General features: G+C 41.7%; 1 protein-coding gene across 6 annotated transcripts in view; it reads left to right on the top strand.

The window, feature by feature from the left end:
* Positions 1-2,482: 2,482 nt before the first annotated feature.
* The window catches only part of LOC111873206 (phospholipid transfer protein C2CD2L), a 178,269-nt gene continuing 158,156 nt past the window's right edge, over positions 2,483-22,595 (top strand). For all 6 annotated transcript variants that reach the window (XM_023867727.2, XM_023867724.2, XM_023867726.2 and 3 more), the window contains exon 1: positions 2,483-3,199. In XM_023867727.2, coding sequence (XP_023723495.1) covers positions 2,603-3,199 — 597 coding nt within the window. In that variant the 5' untranslated portion in view covers positions 2,483-2,602. The remainder of the gene's footprint in view (positions 3,200-22,595) is intronic.

Raw genomic sequence — 22,595 nt, 5'->3', positions numbered from 1 at the left:
TAACCCAACTTGTGAAAGGTGTGTAGAAGAAGATGAATCAGCCACACATATCCTACGTGATTGTGAGGCCATAGCTTATTTAAGATTTCGCCACCTGGGCCAGTTCTTTATGCAACCAAGTAACTATTATGACGCCCCATAAATAAAGCCCTACATTTCATTCGAAGTGTAGGTTTAATAAAGGATTAATCAAAGGGGAGGCACAATAGATCACTGAAGGTCGCGGTACAAGGGCCGGTTTTCATGGCCCACCCCTTACACATGCAAACAGTACATACAACACGCGGCTGTTGCCAATCCCTGAAAACGAGATCTTGCATAAAGGAAGAAAACATAATTATTTATGTAGACCATTAAATATCGATGTTGTTTATAATTCAGTAGAGTCGGTGGCATTGATAATTCAAATGCCGGAAACTTGTTTTATTCCCACAGATACATTTGTAACTCGTTCTCTTCTCCAATTGGGGAGACCGTGGTGACCCTGGTGCGTTAATGAATTAGGACTGGTTCGGTGTAAATAATTTTCCTGGGGAATAAAGCCCGGCCGGCGCGTAAGGCTGACAACCTTACCGCCATCTTTGAGCCGATTGTCTAGATAATGTGGGACCCTCAACGTCTCACAACCCTATGGGCCTTCACGGCCTGTTACAGGGATAGCTTTACTTTTACTCTTTACGGTGAGGATGATGAACATCTTAATTTGTTGTAGGTTAATGCCTTATCATCTAAGCGAAGGAATATAACAAAGGTGTTAGTTAATATCTATAAATTTCATACCTACAGATAAAACAATAGCAAAACTGCGACATTTCTTAATTATGGCAGATTCTTAAGGCTACTTTTCTAGTGAAATTATAAATTTAGTTTTCTGCAGCAAAATTTTAACTACGACGACCACCAGTTTTGACGTTTAGTACCTCGTCAATTTATTCAAAGAATATATTTGTAATTTTGTTTTGTTTCCAGAATACATAGCAATTATTTTACTAATTTTATCATTAACTGACTGATCTTCATGCGATGTTTTCTTGGTGGTAGGAACCATTTTTGTAAAAGTATATAGACAAGTTTCGCACTTAATAATTTACAGAATCTCTATTTGAGTAATGTCATATAATCAAGACATCCGGTTCCTGAGTAATAAATAGGCATGCGGTTTTTTCTTTCGAAACATCAGTGTTTTCACAATTCCGAACTGCAAGAATATTCTCATCTTGAGACCCATGTGGCTACCTCGTGATCTGGAGATTTAACTAGCAAATGGAAACCTTAATCGTTCTTTTATCCTTCTCAGCCTGAGGTCTTAAGGCTGATTAATATGAACCTGTAAATACGAAAGTTAATCAGAAGAAACTGAAGTGTACCTACCACTGTAAATTTCGTGTCAGATTGGTAATTCATGACACTTGTTTTCCTGTAATTTCACAAAAGAAATTGACTTTCATTTTATTTAGAAATTGAACCTTGATTTGAAGCAACATCAATTATATATTCATGCCTTCTACTGTATACTCTGTATATCTGCACTTGATACCCTCCACTTTAATTCGTAATTATGGGGCTCTCGCAATCCAACTCTTGCAACAGAAGTCATGAATTTTAGTGCTCATAAATATTTAGCGAAATAGATCTAAAAAGTCGCGTAGCCTTCCTAATGGAGTGTAACCCTGACTGAACTACATGATAAAAGAACAGACTTTTTTCTAATCTAGTAAGCTTCTAACATACTTCACTGTGTTACGGTCCAGAAGGTATTGTTAACATATTGTTTTTTTTTATCATGAGACCTATCCAGGCAGAAGTGGTGACAGATTTCACTTACGATAATTTCTTTATAAGGTTGACTACTTCTGTGGTCTTAATTCTCCGTTATGTTGGAGAGGCACTCTGTTCGAATCCTAAGAAGAACTATTAGTAAAGTTCTTTTTGATTTTTTTAAAGAACAGCTCTTTTTTCACTTTCATTTAGGAAAAATTCATTTCAGCCCATTACAACTATTTGCGGCCCATCATACTTGTATCTTACTGGATTCTTCAAAACCATAGTGACAGAAAAAGTATTTACAAATCAGATAAGAAGTTCTGGGAAGACTTAATAGCCTACTTTCCTTTGATACTACACGGGCCGCACAGAAAACTACGCCTCCAACAATACTTCTATTGTTGCATGTATATTCGTTGTAGCGGTAACGTTTTTTACCGAGGTTCATTGCATGTTGCGTCTGCTGTCAGATTCCTCATATTAGTTGCCATATTCAGATATAAAACACGAAAGTTCGCTAGTGCTGTCAGCACCGTTTTACGTTACTAATTGTTTACACTCTGTTTTGTACACTATTTTAACAAATTTGAGTTTGACGATGTATCGATTGCGCGACCGAATTCTGAGCATGCATGAGCAGGATTGCCACTACAGTCACTAGCGGTCACTAGGGTCACTAGGCAACTGTTTACAGCTGGGGCCGCAAGAGAGAGCGCTGCAGTGTCATGTTAGTGAGGCTTTGGCACACGCTCAGTGACTGCTGCCGGGGAAACTCGATCTCTCTACCCAGTTCTGAGATGCTATTTTCACTGTGTGAACCGGTGACTTATTTATAGAAATGGCTGATCTCATTCTAAAGCAAATTTGGAACTGGCTGTCGGCGGGATGGAGCAATATGGCCGACTTGGCGGATAGAATAGACGACCTGATCTGTAGCTTTGAAGGCGGCGCCGAAACAACAATGGATACCTTGGCTATGTTGATATTTGGTTGGATGATATTCGGATTGTTTGTACTTGGCATAGGGAGATACATTTATGGTACATTTATTAGTTCTTCAGAAGTGAAAGATAAGTCGTCGGTAGTCGTACCGCCAGCAGCAGTCGCCGCGGCTCCAAGTGTCAGTGAAGATGCCCTGGTTGCTAAAGAACTACCCCGTTCAACCGTCGCTGCTTCGAGGACGGCAGGCACCCCCGTACCTCCCACACCCCCTATACGAAAAAGAATATCCAAACGGGGGTCCGGCCCTGCACCATCCCCAACGAAAACTACATCCTACGTCCAACCACCCGTTGCTACAGGACCTGAGAGTGAAAGTGTTCAGTGGGTCAACGAAGTGCTTAATTGGTTATATTCCGATTTGGTGGTAGTGAATGAGATATTAAATGCTTGGATGCAATCCCTCAACGACTTCACTAAACAATCTGTCGCTGAGGTAAGTGTTTGCATGTATGTGGCAGTAGCTGTGTGTTTCTATGAAGTGGGTGTAATGATGAACCACACTGCCAGTTTTTATGCTAGTACTTTTGTGAACAGAACAAACTTACTAAAGTTTGTTTTCTATTTTTGACATTATCACAACGTACGTTATATTACCGAGTTCTAAACCCATATCTTTTAAGGTTTCCAGAAATGAATATAACTCCCCCCAAAAATAAACTGTCCGTAAAATGGGAACAGACGGAATGTATGAAAGACGTTGTATCGCCGGTACTGTGCATCCTGTATTTCTGTTGCTCGTAGTCAGATGTATTGTACTAACAGGAGATGATTTCATTAACGATAGAACTGACCTTGACAAGCAGCTCTATAAAAACAGCTTACTGACAATGTTTTACACCTGTATAATTTACCGTGTGTCTGTAAACTCCCTTTCTTCGCTGGAACGCTCATTTTACAGCACGTTTTCAGTGTTCTCACATTTGATGCATAATCGTACTCTAATAGTCTACGGGAGAGACTAGTGTTGTTTGGTGTCGGGTTCTGCACGTCGAATTCTATATCCAGGATGGAACTACAGCCGTCAGCCGTCACGTAACATTTTTTCTTGCCGGATGTACCGAAATATACAGTCAAAATTATCGATATTTAGTAAATACCTGGCCACTGTATACCGTAATTAGTACAAGATACCTGCTTGACAATTAATTACAGTACCCATATAGAACTAATAATGGAATTGGAAATCAGTTCCAACTAAATTTTCAATGTTCGAAAAATTTAATATGAATTACTATTATCGAAAAAACAAAATAAAATTTAATTTGTTTGATCTAAAAACGAGTGTTCAGAGAAGAGTATAATGCCTTGATAGGGTAAGAACTTGCTGATGGGAGATGTATCATTCAGCCAGTACTTGCCGCATGAAAGCCTTGTAATTTTCTTTGAACACTCGTTTTTAGACCAAACAAATTCAATGTTATTTTGTTTTTTCCTATAATAATAATTCGTATTAAAGTTTTCAAATATTGAATGTTTAGTCATACCGAATCCTAACCGTATTTGTATTGTTTGTGGCCAGGAAATGCCGATTTCGATTAGGGCACAGGTGGCTTATCATTACGCGAGCTATGTGAGGACGAAGAGACGATAAGGAAGAGGTTGCTCGTGTAGTCTGTTCAGTTCTTCTTGTTTACATTACCAGCAAAATGCCCTCTTTGCACGATGTGCACAAACTTAACGCATAGAATGGAAATTGTGTTTGTCTACTTGTCCGTCCGGCGCATATTTCAAGACGAGAACCTCTGGACAGATTTTGAAGACATTTAATATGAGTGGCCCCTGCGGAGAATTATAGGGCCATTGCGGTGGTCACACAAATCATATAAATATGCATTCACAGATGAGTATTATGCAAAGAATGCATGTGGGAACTTCATGTATTCCGGTACGGATTTCACCTCTCCAGCTTCTTTTGCTCATGCATCCTTTGGGCCGAAGAGAAAGAACAAAGAATGGGGCAAGAATTGTAAAATTCAGCTTAGCGTAGTTTGGGGAAAATTCAGTTATATGTGCATTCGTGTCAATCTGACGCTGTATTTGACAATTAATTGCTGTCATCAGTATTACAGTGCTTATGTATATTGCAGCATGTGACACCCCAGAAGCTCTCGTCCCTGCGTATCCCCCCCTAGAGAATCACCACCACGTTTGGCATTTTTTTTGAGGGGATATGGATCTATTTCATAATCCGCGGAATGTCTGTGGAGATCGAAGACATTAATTCAATCCCACAACCTCATTTTAATGGACAAGAGCTCCATGAGGATGTAACATTTGCTACGGCTGTCTATATGTGAAGTTTGCCCAGTGTGAGGTCTGCGTTGCGTTTAGGTTAGCGGGGTACAGTACAGTCTGTCTTGTTCAGAATACTTTCAAGCAGGACCTGAGAGGGCGAAGTGGAGCCCGGTCCAGTAAAAAGTGTGGAGCCCCAACGCTATTTCAAAACTACAAAAATATATTGAATGAATACTTAAGAAAATCTTGAGGATCTATCAATCGAGTATCAATTAAGGGCCAAGCATAAAAGGTCAGAGATTCAATTAAACGGAATTCGCACATTCCTGCTTACTATTATAATTGTTAAAATTCGACGAGGTTGTAATAGGGTTGCTACTTGACGTTTGAGCTGCTACAGATAACTGCTGCAGATGCTTCAGAAACGCTGAGACAGTAATATCCAGATCACTTGTACACAAACCAAATGTAATGATGGTAGCCAGCCCGTAGGAACAGGCAACTGTTATGTCTGCTAATGCTTCGTAGGATCGTACGTATGAAGTACTAAACGTTATGTTACTGCTATTTCACAGAATAATTAAATGTGTTATATAAATTCCAGTTTTAGCATTTCTCATCTATACATTTTAATATATGTCTCGCCTGATAATTTGTCTCACCTTGAGAACGGATTGGTAATTAATTAAACATCGCTGGTCAAACGGCGGAGCTGCCTGTCGGCTTCATTGTTTTCTACGCGATGGCAATAGTAATGATATTGGAATTTAAGGTGTAAATGAATTTACGCAGTTTTATTCCTACGAAGAAGAGCCGAGCTTTACTTTAAGTTAATCTTTATTACTATGTTTGGTATGGAAACTGCATTTCAGACTTTCCGTAGGAAGGTACGTGCGCTGATAGTGAACCACCGAGCTTTAGGACACGTAGGTGAAGTGTAAATGCTTTTGTTATCTAAAAATTGCCATTTTAAGTTTCAGTGGCTATTATTCTGTCATGAAACTAACGTTTCTGAATGGTCTGTACATCAACAAGTAGAGCTGTTTCGTAATAAGGCGTCCGACGGGTCCACATTTGTTGTTGTGGTTTGCGTTACGTAATGCTCAGGTACTGCACTGCGCATTGAACGGTGGACTCAGATTGTCTGCACAGTCTGTATGTCAAAACATAAATTCTAATATTCTGGCTTCTCTGACTTTCCAATTGAGGGTGCTAGGTAGTTTAGGTTCCTTATTTTGTTTCTTGGGGTGCGGTGAGACTGAGTCCACTTGGTACGTCGGCCAGTTGTACCAGCCCCGGATGATAGATGGTGAGTGTGGAGCAGTAGGTGGAATGAGAATTGGCAGGGGAAACCGAAGTACTCGGAGAAAATCCCACATGAATGGACATGGGTTCGAACCCGGGCCGCCGCTGTGGGAAGCCAACTACTAAACGCCTGAGCCATGGCACGGCCCAGGGTTACTGGGTATCTCACAGAGACTATAATAAGTCTACTGTTCATTAAGTCTATAAGTAATAAATCGCAACGATTCTAACCTCAACAACTTAACCCAGCCCGTTATGTTAAATTTCTTATAGAATCTGATTTGTATCCTCGAAGTTCTTGGTTTGATTATACCAATTGTCATTGTTAATATGTGTTTGCCTGATGATGGCCGTTAGTGGCTGAAACATGTAGCGAAACCATAGCTGGGCGCTAACCTTGTTTTTTTTTCTGTTTGTTGTGTTGTGAGACGGTCATTAAAAGAGCTGTATATTGTAACACAACAGGATGCACGAAATGAAAATTACCAATTGTCATTCTTGCCGGTCACGGTAGCCGAGTGGTCTAAGGCATGCACTGTCTTCGCTCGCTCGGAAGCCGGGATCGTGGGTTCGAATCCCACTCAGGGCATGGATGTTTGTGCGCGTTTTTCTGTGTTTGTCTACAGGTAGAGGCCTTGCGACGAGCTGATCACTCGCCCAAGGAGTCCTACCATATGTGTAAGATCTAGTAAACTGAAGTGAAACGGAGAGTTTCATGGAGGTAGGCCTAGGCCCAAATTGGGGCTGTAGCGCCACAGAAAGAAAAAAAAATTGTCATTCTTAAAACTGTGTAGTTTGTGGTCATTAGCAGCCACGAATGCTTAGTATTCGCAGGTAGACGGTTTAACAGTGACGTTGCTGATGTTATTTGTGGATTCACCCAGTCCGTGCTGTCAAATGTTGAAACGGAGCTTCATACATGTAACGCCTACCTTTCCCCCATTCCTTCCAGTTATGGACGGCGTTATGGACAGATAGGTTCTGGCACAAACCCGTCAGGAAGGAATCACTGTATTATGTTCTTAGCCTGTAACTATCGTGTAAGCGCAGTGGGTGTAGCGACGAGCTTTCGGCTAGACGACCGAGAAATCGGGATTCTAAACTAATTCGATTGGCAGTTATGGTACAGATTATGTATACGATTGATTTCAGCTTGTATCCTCCAGTCGCTCGTATTATTACTTGTTTTGACATGAGCCGGAATGTCTCAGCCAGTGGAGAGGCTGGCTGGCTGATGGCCTGAATGACAGGGGTTTGATTCCCATGAGGCTCTGAGATTATTTTGTTCGACATCACGTCCACACACGATTTAGGACTCCACCCAACATCCATCTAGTGCTGAGTTTAAACACGCGTGGAGCTATATATACACACACGACCCCATATGTCTCCAAGGCGTGGTGATTAAGCACATGGGAAGTGTTTAATTCATACATAATGCCCTTTTTTTTTTCCTTGGCACTACAGCCCCAGTGGGTCTAGGCCTACCTCCATGAACTTCTCCCTTCACTTCGGTTGTTCTAGATCTTACACATTCGGTAGGACTCCTTGGGCGGGTGATCAGCTCGTCGCAAGGCTTCTACCTGTACACAAACACAGAAAAACCCACACACACAAACTAAACATCCATGCCCTGAGTGGGATTCGAACCCACGATCCTGGCATCCGAGCGAACGAAGACAGTACATGCCTTAGACCGCTCGGCTACCGTGACCGGCTAATGCCCATTTTGGGAAAGTAAATATAGGAAATGCAAAATTAATAAAACAAATAAATGTAAAGTTATCCCTATGCTTAATTAAGATGTATTGGGGAGTGGAGTTATAGGTATGGTAAAAGGCAAAGTTAAAGTTGTTCTTGTGTTTAAGTAATGAAGCACTATGCCATGAAGACATATGGGGGGGGGTGGAGGTATACTTCCACCATTCTTGACCTCGGCACTAAATGGAGGCGAGCTGTCATCTTCAAGCCTCAGCCACTTTAACCCTGGGTGTAGAGCTTCCAATTCCCTTTTGGTAGGAGACTCGGTGGGCCCCAGAAACCATCATGACGCTATGGAAAAGAGAAAAATCCCTTGCACTTGTTGGGATTCGAACTCCGGTTCCTCAGCCATCTAGCCCATAGCTCGTCGTTATAGCGACTGAGCTATCCAGGCTCCGTCGTTCTAATAACAAAGGAGAAATTGTAACGTATTTATGAGTTTCCAAAACTGCATTGCTTCATTCACTTAAAATAATTCTTATTTCTGAGATCCCGCATCTCACTGTACTAATGTTCTTCGTTTTATTAAACCTTTGATCAAAGAAAGAATAATAGCACTTTCCCTTGAGTGCTGTGTCGCTTCTGACCTAGTTTATTATTACATATGAATGATTTGACGATAAGTGCATTTCACGTCTTGAAAATAAACTTGTTTCTGAAGAAAGCAGTCTTCTGGGATGTGGCGCCGTGTAGATATTGCGTTAACTGACGTTTCGGAGGAACGTATCGCTTGTATCGCCTGTCTGTTGCACCTGCTCATGCTGGTTCGCTCGCGGACTTCTTATTTTCTTCTCCCCTGAAGATGGAGGCGATACGTTCCTTCGAAACGTCGGTTAACACAATATCTACACGGTGCCAAATCCCAGAAGACTGCTTTCTTCATAGTCACCGCCATGAAAACCCCAAATCTTACAAACTTGTTTCTGATCACTATTTAAACTCTTCTCAAATAACTGTAATTAACTCTCTAAAACCCAGTGGTCGCTATATATGCCATGCCACTTGTTTTAACGTACAGAAGCTGAGCATTCTGACATTAGAGTCCATTTGTATATTTCATATGGTTCTCACAATAAGGAGCGATTATTTCCCTGGACAGCATTAAACGATCGACCTTTGGAGCGGAGACGTAATATGTTTGCTGTGAGGTATGAATGTATTTTTATATATTAAATAGAAACATTAAAACATTTAAAGGGTTAAGGCCACGTTGATACCAATAATTTATGATAAACATAGGCCTCTTGATCTATGTCATCGAACTATGTAAACGGAAGTGTCTGGGTTTACGAGTTGTGATTTGAAATAAGATTATCGGTTCTGATATAATTTCAGTTACCATAACAGCTATATTCTGCACTGAGCGAGGAAAACAATATTCTAGGACAGAGATGGGAAAAATACAGCCCATAAAAAAATCAGTCCGTCCCGAGGCAGTATTCACGTATTCTGTCACACAGCCCCTTGTCAATCTGTCTCACTCATACGCAGAATAGACAAAGTATTTGTAAGATTTGAGGCTTTCACGGCGGTGACTATGAAGAAAGCAGTCTTCTGGGATTTGGCACCGTGTATATGTGGTGTTAACCGACGTTTCGGAGGAACGTATCGCCCCCATCTTCAGGGTTGAAGAAAAAGATTTCTTAAACTTTTTCTTCAACCCTGAAGATGGGGGCGATACGTTCCTCCGAAACGTCGGTTAACACCACATATACACGGTGCCAAATCCCAGAAGACTGCTTTCGACAAAGTATTTGTCTGAATTAATAAAAGTTATTACTTGACGGAAATTTAATCTTTGGGGTCCGTTGTAGTGCACTCGCTTTTGTTTATTGGATCTACATTTGATTGTATTATAGTGGAATGGGTTCACTCCATATGCTTGAGCCAGTGATTATTCGCATTTAGAGTGGGAATTTGAATTAAGTTGTAGGATTTGAGGTTCTCACACCGGTGCGTATGAAGGTCCTCTGAGATATGACGCTATGTAGTCCGTTTAAGTCAACAGGCGTTTCGGAGGAGCATGTGGCTTTCATGGTCTTCGTGGACTAAATATAGTCCTAGGCCCTAGTGTAGCCATGTAACTATTATAATAATTCTCTCGCTTATGTGAGTAAAAATATTTCTTGAAATAATTCTTGCCATTCAGTTCACGTTTTATTTTCCAGTGTCTAAAGGCTAAAATTGAAGGAATCCGTACTTTCTGAGAGACACCTTTAAACGTTACACCCATATGTTGTATTTACAGAACTGGGAATTTACTGCGATGTCCTTCGGCCTTCGGTCACTTAAAAATGGCCATATCACTTTCCACGAGGTGTAATAATTGCCTTCCCCCGTTTTAGAACAACTTAATGAGTAGGATGTCGGAAATTTTGCTCTGTTTTCGTAACACTTATAAGTATGACAGTGGGCTTTCCATGAAATGGCAGGCACTGGTGAACTACCAAGAGCAGTCCAAGTTTGCTGGTACTCGTGTATCAGTGAGAAAGGCGTTTATGCTGCATATGTATAAGCGCTGAAGTTACAAGTTGCGTAAGAAATATTTTCTTCTTCTTGTCCATAGTCACAGTACAGGTTAAATTGGACAAGTGCTTACCCGTCAGATGTAGGGATCATGAACTTGAATCTGGCTTATTGCAGGGATGTATCTTCTATCTCGTTTAGGTAGACCTTTAGGCCGTGCCATAGCTCAAGCGGTTAGTCGTTGGATTCCCATCGTGGCGGCCTGGGTTCGATTCCGGGTCTGGTCAAGTGGGATTTAGGGTGGGCAAAGTGGCGCTGGGGCAGGTTTTCTCCGAGTACTTCGATTTCCCTTGCCAATCTTCATTCCACCAATTGCTCCACAATCACCCTCACCTATCATCTGGGGCTGGTACAATAGGCCAGAAGTGGCCGCGGTGTAAGGGACTTAGTCCCACCCCACTAATAATAAAAGCAACAATAGGTAGACATCCTGGTGGGCCACTTTCCCGTTCGAGAAGTCCTGTCAGACATCAAAATAATTCGTTTTCAAAATTAATTCTAGGTCGGAACTAGCAGAGAGTCCAATTTGCGATAGCTGAAGAAGCTTCCAGTCTCACAGGTAAAATGTTACAGGAAGTGCACTGTGTGGTGAACAGGGATAGCTCAGTCGGTATAGAGACTAGCTACGGGCTGGACGACTGAGGAGTCGGAGATCGACATCCGGTAGGGGCAAGATTTTTCCATTTTTCATGTCGTCCAGACCGGCTCTGGGGCTCGCCCAGCCTCTTATCCGAAGGGTACCGGGAGCGCTTTCCCCGGGTGAAAAGCGGCAGAGGCGTGAAGCTGACCACTCACCTCCAACTAGTGCCGAGGTCAAGAAATGTGGATCTATACATCAATTCCCCATACACCTTCATTGTGTAGTGCTTAATTAGTTAAGCACAGGGAAAACTTTACCTTTAACTGCCCTGTGTAGTGGCTATGATACATTTTGGGTGTCTGTTACGCGCTATTGCTTCTTATTTCAGACTCGCAATAGCAATGGAAATAAAACAGAAGACGTACACTTGCAAGTATTCTTCCCAAGGTGACATACAGGATGTGTTCAAAATTTTCATCTGCTGTTTAATAATTATGTCATGTGTTATAAGGCAGTATGCATGTAAACGGGGCAGATTTACACGTCAAGGTTTCCAATATACGAGCAATTATTTTAAGATGAAAAATGTTATTGTAACTATGTGCGATAATAAATTACACGTAACACAGAAACATGTAGATTATTTGCTTGATTATGTATGACGCAAGACTTTTTTATTTAGTTGGTCTCCTTATTATGGCAGGTTCAGCCGAACGAACAGTTTTACAAAATGTCAGTGAGCTACAGTCGGAATGAAAACATTTGCCTACTGTACGTTGAAGTCAGACTGTTTAGTAGCGCGGCTTATGGGCACGATGACAACAAAATTGCGGCTGTTTATAAGATCCTTCGAGAAAGCTAAGTCAAGGTAGTTCTTACGCAAAAGGGAGACCGTCACATATTCAATGGTTACATTCATGGAAATATTGTGTTCATTGAAACCCTACGAGTATAGACCAGCAAAAGGCTTTCGGGATAGAGGAGGAGGAAGGTGCTAACTTGCCTCGTCATAAGTCCTCAGCCCGAATGACACTGACTAAATCCAGACGAGTGCTTGTAATGTAATGTACTGTAAAAGGTAGAGCTGCCGGTCACGGTAGCCGAGCGGTCTAAGGCATGTACTGTCTTCGCTCGCTTGGAAATCGAGAAACCTGGGTTCGAATCCCACTCAGGGTATGGATGTTTAGTTTGTGTGTGTGTGTGTTTTTCTGTGTTTGTGTACAGGTAGAAGCCTTGCGACGGGCTGATCACCCGCCCAAGGAGTCCTACCGAATGTATAAGATCTAGAAAAACCGAAGTGAACGGAGAAGTTCATGGAGGTAGGCCAAGGCCCACTGCGGCTGTAGTGCCAAGGAAAAAAAAAGATAAAGCTATCCCTGTAACGGGCTGTGAAGCTCCATAGGGTTGTGAGACGTTAAGACTCTCAACATTTTCTAGACAATCGGCTCACAGATGGCAGTAAGGTTGTCAGCTTTACTCCCCGGGAAGATTCCTGGTACTCATTTATGTTAGAGGCTGAGTTGACCCCAGGGCCATAGTGCAGCTGGAAGGGTTAGGTAAATTGAAGCTGGGAATCCACAACTGGACTCAAATAGGCAAAAGGATTTATATCAGGACCCTCTGCCAAAAGAACGAGGGACCTGTTAAAATTAAACAGAGATCAATTAAGATGGGCGGTAGGATTACTTACTGGACACTGCCACCTAAAAGGACACCTTTTCAGACTAGGACTGACAGATGACCCAACTTGTGAAAGGTGCCTACAAGAAGATGAATCAGACACACACATCATATGTGACTGTGAGGCCATGGCTTACGCAAGATTTCGCCACCTGGGTCAATTCTTCATGGAACCAAGTGACTTTTATGACACCGCCATAAATAAAGTACTACATTTCATTTGAAATGTAGGATTAATAAAGGGTTAATCCAAAAGGGAAGCACAACAGATCATTGAAGGTCGCGGTGCGAGGGCCGGTTTTTATGGCTCACCCATCATACTCATATTCATAGGTAAATTGAAAAAAAAAATCCACTCGAACCCGCGACTTTCCGGCTTCTAGCATAGTGCCTCAACCAACTACTCTACTGTGTGCCCCCATTTCTGTACTCTAGAGCAGGGTGAGTAAACGCTGTGTATGGAGCAGAAGTGAACGTGGACACGTATCAAGCGCAGGTAACAATACTTAGTTCACAGTCACAGGACGGCCCACACAATTCTATTACATGTCGAAATCTATTGCGAGTGGCATTTGTCACAGCCTGAATTCAAATGCAGCCCCCTCTTTCAGTTCACCATCTGGAAACTGATCTCCCAGATTGTTACATACTCGCTCGATAAAACGGCTCAACTGCATCATTATTTATTTCAGTTCCAATACTGGCAATAATTGTTTTCACTTTGGAACTAAATTGAGCAGTGTGCCCCAAATATGGTGCTCTCAGCTTCCCTATCTTGGCCTTATCAAAGTGGCATAATAAAGCTTCGTTAAAAAACACAGCAAATTTCTGCCAATTCATTCAAAACATCATTCACAATTGCTGTAGAAACACGGATTTGTGACTCTGCAACATCTTAAAACAGTAATTGTCTACAGGATCATTTTCATTCTAAACCATCTTTGAGAAATACTGGACTAATGCTTCATAATTTGTAACCAATCCCTTCACCGCAAAATGTCTTGAAAGCCACCTAACCTCGATTGTCTGCACGAGACTACATTTTATTCAGCAATTCGGGTCATTTCCTTAGATCGGGATTTCTTTACTGATGACCTGCTAAATGTTGTATATACTGTGACAAGAATTGTTCCTAGGCCCTGCACTATAGACACATTTCTCCAGGCATCGTCGATGCCTAGACATTCCCGGTGAGCTACGCAGTTTTGTTCTCTGAGATGTTGAATTTCTTTCTTCGGGAATGCCGCGACACCCCTGTGTTTCTCCAACACGACTGCACGCCATCTCATGTGAGAACATAGCCATCTTTTGCAGATGCAATTGGTTATCTATATAGAGTTGTTTAATAGCTGCGAAAATTGGCTTACTATCGCATGTTGATATCTGCATCATTCCAGCAAACGTTTTGTCACTCTTGAATGTATGTATAAGGGGTGGGCCTTCTCGGCCCTTGCACCGCGACCTACAGTGGTCTATTGTGCTTGCTTTTGTAACTATTGGTTTTGGAGGAACGAAAATTTATATGTGAAATCAACCTTTCACTAACAGAAATGTCGGTACAAACATTTTCCCGGACATTATCCATCATCCTGTTTTTTTATTTGAAAACGTTTCAGATACCAGATTCTGTCTCCGTCTTCGGGTAAAACATACTCAGTTGGGCCCAATCGATATAGCTAGTCCCTATCTTCGGACACCTGTACCAACACCAGACAGGGTATATAAGCCAACCACAGCACTAACCATCTGCGAGAGCTAAGACAAAACATTAAAATATTAAAAATTCCACATGTGCTTCCGTCCACAATTTGTGCGTCATAAGAGGCGTTGCAGGTCTCATTCATTACATTTTTCAAAACTGCATCGTTAAGGCACTAAACAAATTCAATTACATAATTTTTGGTGCGCGAACTTTCTGGAAGTGTAACATATTTTGCCATATGCTCATGGATATTACGAACAGAGAACATTGAAGAATTTACGGATATGGCAAGCAGTAGATTGTCAATCGGTAATTTCACTTCGGATTGACTTCTTTGGCGCTCATTAACTCTAATCTACATAGACTTCTTGGTCAGTATTTAATTCCAGTAAGTGATTTATTCCACTCCCTTGTTGAATTCTTCGTAACTTGCGCACTCCCTCCAGATGAACTTTTTGATTGACATGTGTCTTTAGGTAGTCGGTCATACATGAGTTGCATGCCTTTCCTTCAGTAAAATCGCAACTGACTTTGGCTTTCGCACGTGACAGGTGTACTATACCTCTATCCTCAGTGTAAGAAAACAGTTCGCTGAGCTGTATATGCTGCAGGCTCTAAGAGTCCATACTCCTGTTTCATCCTATCCAATTAGCCACGATAACTTAAAAACGTCCTCTTTCTTTATCTTAATTTCATAGTGATTGTCTTGCCCCGATCCGTGTACTGTACGCTTTGATATCTTGGAGGGAGCAAACTTATTTTAAAACAAATATTAAGTCACACTAGTGATCCTCTGAAACGTTGATAGTAAGTTAACAAAAACCGCTGCGCGGTCATTGACAGTGCGCGGGAGACCGAGACTCGTGTGCGGGAGTGCGACAGCAGCTGCGCGGTTGCGCATGCGCGAAACTTAAAGGGAACATTGCCTATGTCTTAAGAAATTCGAGGTTCTTGAAAGACAACCTACACCCAGAAAGTGTCGTTTTAACCATACGACAGAAATACAGTTTTTATTCTGGATGCAACTTGCCTGATTTTTAGACGAGTTCATATCCCTTCTAAGCGCCTTTCAAAATCGCTCTGGCCGTCCGTCTGCACGCATGAAAGAACTGGAAAGCCACTGAACGATTTTAATTACATTTCATGTTGGGGAGTTTAACGATATTTGTCGACCCGTTACAGTTTAGTTAAAATCGGGTTATAGTAACGGACATTTTACGTGTACACCACGCTTTCGTGGCCGTATCTTGTGCTTACCGCCCATGCAAAAGCTAAATAAACAGTGTGTCCAGGTTCTGTTAGGACTGTGTTCATTAAAAATACAAGACGTCAATTATTTTCAAAATTTCACTCTTTTTATTCAAAATAGTCTCCTTCTGAATCAACACATAGCTGGAATCGATTGAAAATTTTTCTAAAACAGTCACTGTACTCCTTTTGTGGAAACGCATTTAAAACTGCGGTACATTCCCTTTGGATGTCCTGGATGCTGTCGTGACGGCCTCCTTTCACCGCCAACTTAACTTTTAGGAAGAACCAGAAATCTGCTGGAGCCAAATCTGGCGAATACGGAGGATGGTCAAGGACTGTGATCTCTTTTCTGGCCAAAAAATCACGCACAATCTTCGATTTGTGGGGTGGGGCATTGTCTTGGAGGAGGGCCAGGAACATTGCTCTCAATATTCAGGTCGAATTCGAAGAACTGTCGCCCACAAACGATCGAGGACTCCTAGATAATAATCATAATTCACTTTTTGACTTTCTGGCAGAAATAACTTTTGAATGATTCCTTTGCAATCGAAGAAAACGGTTAGCAGCTTCTTTACTCGACTCTTTTGCATGCGTACTTTCTTTGGTTTCGGCTTCTTTGGGCTCAACCACGCTGCACTCTGCCGCTTTGTGAGAGGCTCATATTGAAAATACCATGTCTCGTCACCAGTAACAATCGATTTTGTAAATTTTGTATCACTTTGGACCGACCGTAACATGTCTTTGCAGTGTTCCACGCTGGCATGTTTTTCATCGGCTGACAGCGCGTGCGGTACCAACCGTGCACAGACCTTCCGTTTGCCCAAATCCTCGGTCAAAATTGATACACAATACTTTTTTATATTCCAAAAAGCTCCTCGAAGAATCTTGCAGAAACACATCTGTCTGATGCAAGGATTTCGGTCACTTTTTTACATTTTCTTCAGTGCAAATTGTCCTCGGCTTCGATGAACGTGGAGCGTCTTCAGTGTTCTCCCTGCCGTCATGAAATACAGCATACCATCAAAAAATGTTCGAGCGACTCAAGCAATCACTACCATACACACTTTTTACCATTTCGTACGGTTCTCCGGCTGTTTTGCCTAACTTCAAACAAAATTTCATGTTGGCTCTCTGTTCAACCGTCATTTTCCGACGAGCATCAGAACAGTACTGTTACATTCAAGGTCAGAACACACGATGCAGCGATGCTTGCGCCTTGAAATTTTATACACAGTCACAGCTGAAACTTCTAGAATCTTAACGCCACAACTCGCCAACAGATGGCATTGAAGGGGGGGGGGAGGGCCTAACGGATCCTGGACATTCCGTGCATTTATCAGAACCTTTTGGGAACACATTTTATAGAGAAAACTTACCGACGTTTGTTACGAACGTACTACTCCAATCTTCAGGCTCGAAGTGCAAGCAGAGCAAACAAGTAGGTATCGCTTGCTGCTTCTTTGTATAATGCTGGGTTTACTCTCCGATCCTTCATCTTCAGATGGAGGCAAGATGTTCCTCTGAAACGTCCGGTAACTTCTACAAGACCACACGGTGTCACATAATGAACGAAAGCACTTTTCATAAGTCCAGGTAGTTTGAGAATATGTCGATGAGAATATTTGAACTAAGAAGTAATGAAGATTGGAGATAATTGCATAATGAGCAGCTTAATAATTTATACTCCTCGCCAAATGTTATTAGGATGATTGCATGTGGACGAAATTGTCGAGCAGCGTGGACGCATTGGGAAAAGAAGGATGTGCATATGCCTGTACAATTTTTATAGAAAATCTTGTGTGTGGAGGGGGCGGGAGGAACTTCTTGGGACGTAGGCTTAGTTGGGAGGATTCTAGGGGTATAGTAAAGTTAATAATAAAGAAATAGATTGTGGCTTGGTTCATCGGAGTCAGAAAGAGGACATGTCAGCTTGGTAAAAACGACTGTACTCCACTGAGTTGGTAGCTTCTGCTATATGTAGGAAGGAACATTTTAAAGGTATGAGAATAACGGCAAAATGCCGTTAGAAGTCCAACAGTTAAATCCGTTAGGCGGATTACTGGCTGTTCAACTCATTCTTCTTCAGATTTCGTGGAGTTTTAGCCATATGGACTGTCCGATTTACACTTACGTCTAATACCGTAAGTATCTATATAAGTTTTGAATCTTCCACAGCGAATAAGCATACTGTCACGTATCCAGGAAACGCGACAAGAAAATATGGGTTCCGGATTAGACGAAGCTGTTTATTGGACAATTACTCGTTTACACTCCCAATTACAACCACTCTCAAATAACGCCCTTTCAGACGAAGCGACCTGATTAGTCCGTCGTCTCTCAGCGTTTCCTCCTCAACAGTTATACACTTGCACCGCTCTTTGCTCTTGGTTCTTCACTTATCTCCCGTCGGATCTGAACTTCTCTCGTCTCGAAGTCGAAGTCGAAGTCGAAGTCACATTGCGACTGACGGTCAGTCAGTCAGTAAGTCTTGGTGTCGAGGCCCATCTGGGGCTCATGACTAGATATTTATTACTGTTTGACATTTACGGTCTTGCTTTTGTGGGGCGCCCTCTCTGACGAGAGGACGGGTCTGTCTTCTATATATGCTGCTGGCCCTTGCCAGCGCAGTTTTTCTCGCGTCCGAGTTCCTTGAGACTCGCGACCATATTTTACTCTCTCAGATTTGAGACTTCCCTTTTCGTCGCCTCCTACGACTCGCAGGGTCATGGTGGAGGTATTCGACCCCGCCTCCACACGGGGGTCTCTCGTCTCACAAATAATATAAAGATTCAGTTCGTACCTCACAGGAAACACATTACGTCTCCACTAGAGAGCCCAACCGGTTAATGATGTTTAGGGAAACAGTCGCTGTTTATTGTGAGAACCATACGGAACACATAAATACACAATCATCCGGTTACCTGTAAAGAGATCTTAGAGCTGATTATCTTGCAAGCAGGGATAAGGGACGCAGATGTTTATCACCAGTGGGATCGTAGTGTCCTAGTGCCTGAATCTGACTGTTTTCGCTGGTTACCGATTTCTGGTACAATGTCCTCGCTAACCTCTTGAAATGACTTTTTATTGATGACATTCCCGTCTGTTCATGTAAGGTTGTAATTGGTGTTACCCTCGGCAATTTTGTTATTATCCTGAGGACTTTATTTTGAAATGTCTGTAATTTATTTATGTGAGTGTTGGCAGCATAGCCCCACGCGGGGGAGGCATATGACAATATGGAACGGAGGAGTGATTTATAAATTACCAACGCTAAATTAATGTCAATTGTGGAGGATTTATTTAATATAGGGTACAGTTGTCTGAGTCTGTAATTAGCTTTGCGCAAAATACAGGATATGTGGGTACGGTAGGTTAATTTTGAGTCAAGTGTAACACCAAGATACTTCGTTTCCTTAGTCCAAGATATGGTTTTGTTAAAAATCTTTACTTGATGCCTCGTCTCTTATCTTCTGCCCTCTTAAGTAGCTCTTCGCGTACCGCTGAGAGAACACCTTGTCGAAGGATTCTGTTCCTCATGTTAGCTAGAATATTCGTTAGCGGGTCTATTCGTTGCCGTCTGAACTCAACAATTCCGCTTTTGTTCTCTAGGCAGTTTCTTAGGTAGTTGCCTGCCGCTGAAGCATGCGTTCCCATTGCAGCCGTTGCGCAGCGATGGACGTCATATAGTCCGGCTTTTAGGCGGCACACCTCAATACTAAAATATTCTCGGGCGATCAGCAATATCAGTGTTAATTTAGAAATAGCCTTACAGAGATCTCCGTCATCGACCCTGATGGTGGAGGCGGTGAAGATCTCTGAAGCGTTGGTTGTTAACATAGAACGGCCGATCGCCCGATAAGATTTTTGTACTGTAAGTCCTTGGTAATTTTGTAGGGTAGCAACGTTTTATCGTTGTCAGTTACATATGTTTAAGGCTAGAGCCTGTTACGCTCAGTTCCATTACTAGTGGCTTGATTGTGGCGTAAGTAAACGTGAACCCTTAATGTTCTCATGTGTCGTAGTTTTATAAAACGATTTACCTAAATGGAAGTTTAATAAGAATGCGTCAAGCAATACTGGGTGTATCTCCGTGCTCCGCTCAATTGAAGTACATATAGTTTTTATATTTAAAAATATGATTACGCTGTTTAGCACACGTCAAAATGAAAAATACGAAGCAGTGTTGCAATATTGTCACAAGATGTTCACGTTTCTAAGTACACTAGAGAAAGCGAAGCCAATAAACTGAACTCGAGACTTTCAAGTGCTCCGTGATTCGTGCTAGAATGTCCAACATCCTCTTCTTGTTACGCTTGGCGAGTTGGTCGTGACAATGACGTTTCGTTCTACCGGAACATAACTGTGTAGAGTGTACTGAAAGACACTGTCCGTATTGTTCGTTCATAATGCCTTTATCATGAGAACGTTGACGTCCAAAGGACTAGTTCTTGCCGATGTTCCTCCTGTTTTATTACGCTCCCGTGTTTTCTTTTTATTTTGCTCTTATTCTTATAACATCCTCCTGCTTTATCACACATTTTCTTTTTGTTCTGATTCTTGAGGTCTTTCTGCTTATATTCCCACATTTCCTTGTTTTTTCTTAATACCAGCTGTAGTACAGAAACGGATACAGCGGCTGTGAGTCGCAGATTGGTAGAGATGACGGAATTGTTCAGAATACTATTCTGCGAATCTTTACCTGGTGACATAATATCCTGTTATGCAATTTCCTGTAAGGTATTTCACAAGATGGATCATCCCCCACATTATAGGCCAGTTATCTACTTTTTCTCTTTGCAAAAATGATAATCGATTATGGAGTGTAATTGGAAATTATCCTGACAATGTCGAATTTGAACTGTCACAAATCTTAATAAAAAGCAGAAAGGTGTTTATGTTTTCAGGCTGTGTATTATTTCAGCCAGTATTACTCAGGTATATATACATATATGTATAAATTGAATTATACCCAATTATTCTGGCTTTAATTTGTCATTTGATATTTCGTTTGACAATCACATGGTGTTCGAGTGAGGCTGTAATGACGTATCGTTTTCACTACTGGATGGCAGGAAGCTGAGAATAATAATAATAATAACAACTGCTTCGGAAGACTCCACAACCGGCGCCGCAGAAATGCAGAAATATCTTGCACAGAATTTCATGCTGGGAATAATTTGGTTCTAAGAGGGAAGATATAGTAAAATTACGTAATGATGGGGCTCATTAGCGCGAGCAAAGCAACCAGCATGACATGCGCAGAAAATGGAAGTGCATGGGCAGATCAAAAATGCGACAGAATTTGAATCGAAAACCAGGAGGGAAGAGCCCTTTTGTGCGACCTAGGCGCAAAGGGGAAGGTAATATTGAAGTGCTGTGGAATGTAGGATAGGGTTCTGTGATGGACACTTGACAATACGAAACTAGGCAATCTTCAGTTTCATAAAAAAGGTAATTTATTGACCAGGTGAAGGACTACCAGCGTCTCAAGAAGGACATCAGTTATCCTCACGAGACTGAGTGGATCACATTCCAGACCCACTACTTCTCAGAAAATCTGGTAGCGCCGGGAATCGAACCCGGACCTCTGGATCTGTAGCCAAGAACTCTGATCACTAGACCACAGAGGCTGTCGAAAGTCATATTCCTACTCATAAATGTTTTGTCTTGTTCGGGAATCGCCCAGGCGCACTTAAATTCCGATTCTACGTCTTCAGAAGTTCAGCGGAGAGCAGTTAACAGATGATGCACTAATGCCGTCGTTGTGGTTCGAATCCAGACCGGTGCCCGTCAATATGGTGGATGTGGATTCCTCTCTCTACACCCATGAATTCACTAATGCCTATAGTTCCGCAAAGACTTTCAGTAGTTTTAACTTGCTGCAAGTTGAGAAGTCGTACTTGTTTTGTTTCAAGGAAAGAGGAAATTAGAGAAGTCTATATGTGACGGTAGTGCTCGTACGTCACAAAAGGGTGCAACATCTTTTCATTCCCATCCTTCCGTACGTGACCAAGCCAGAGTCTCCTTACAGTCTACCGAAAGATGACGGTTCCGGTCTCATAATGTTTAGTTTTCATATGTAGACCGGAACCGTCATCTTTCGGTAGACTGTAAGGAGGCCCCCCCCCCAAAAAAAGAACCCAACAAATCATAAGTCGAAATTTCGTATTCTGAGTTGGCAGTCACGAAATACATCCGAAATGTTAGGGAAGTTGCCTCCTGGACTTGAAAGACACAAGATCGATGCCACATGTCAGAATAATGTCTTAGATGTTTTCGTACAAAATTAGCTTATCTAAATCTTTATATTATAATTTTTACGACTATTTCGGAGCTGTGATAACGCATATTTCAATCCAAAAATTAACATGATCTGTCTATGGCAAGGGTATCCAAACTACGGCCCGCGGGCCACATCCGGCCCGCGAAAGAATTGTGCAGAAATGCGCCAATTAAACTAATTTTCCAATGAGCACTGGTAAAGAAATACTTGTTCATAGATTTCATATTCATTCATTAAGATTGTGTTTAAAATATATTGATATTCCATATTATGTTAGTATTAATATTATTCACAACCACTTTTATCAGAAACCGAGTGGTTTTGGAAATTAGCATTTTTTGCTGATCTGGTGAACCATATGAACAATTTGGATTTAAAGTTGCAGGGTGAAAATAATTTAGTCTGTGATTTATTTGCACTTATCAGGGCATACAGAGCAAAGTTGATACTTCTGGAAAGCCAAGTGAAAAATTGTAACTTTGTTCATATGCTATACTGTGCAGAGC

This window comes from Cryptotermes secundus, unplaced genomic scaffold (assembly GCF_002891405.2).
Source record: "Cryptotermes secundus unplaced genomic scaffold, Csec_1.0 scaffold540, whole genome shotgun sequence".
Taxonomy (NCBI): Eukaryota; Metazoa; Arthropoda; class Insecta; order Blattodea; family Kalotermitidae; genus Cryptotermes; species Cryptotermes secundus.
Note: the sequence above shows the minus strand (reverse complement) of the source record. Positions and strands in the feature narration are given on the sequence as shown.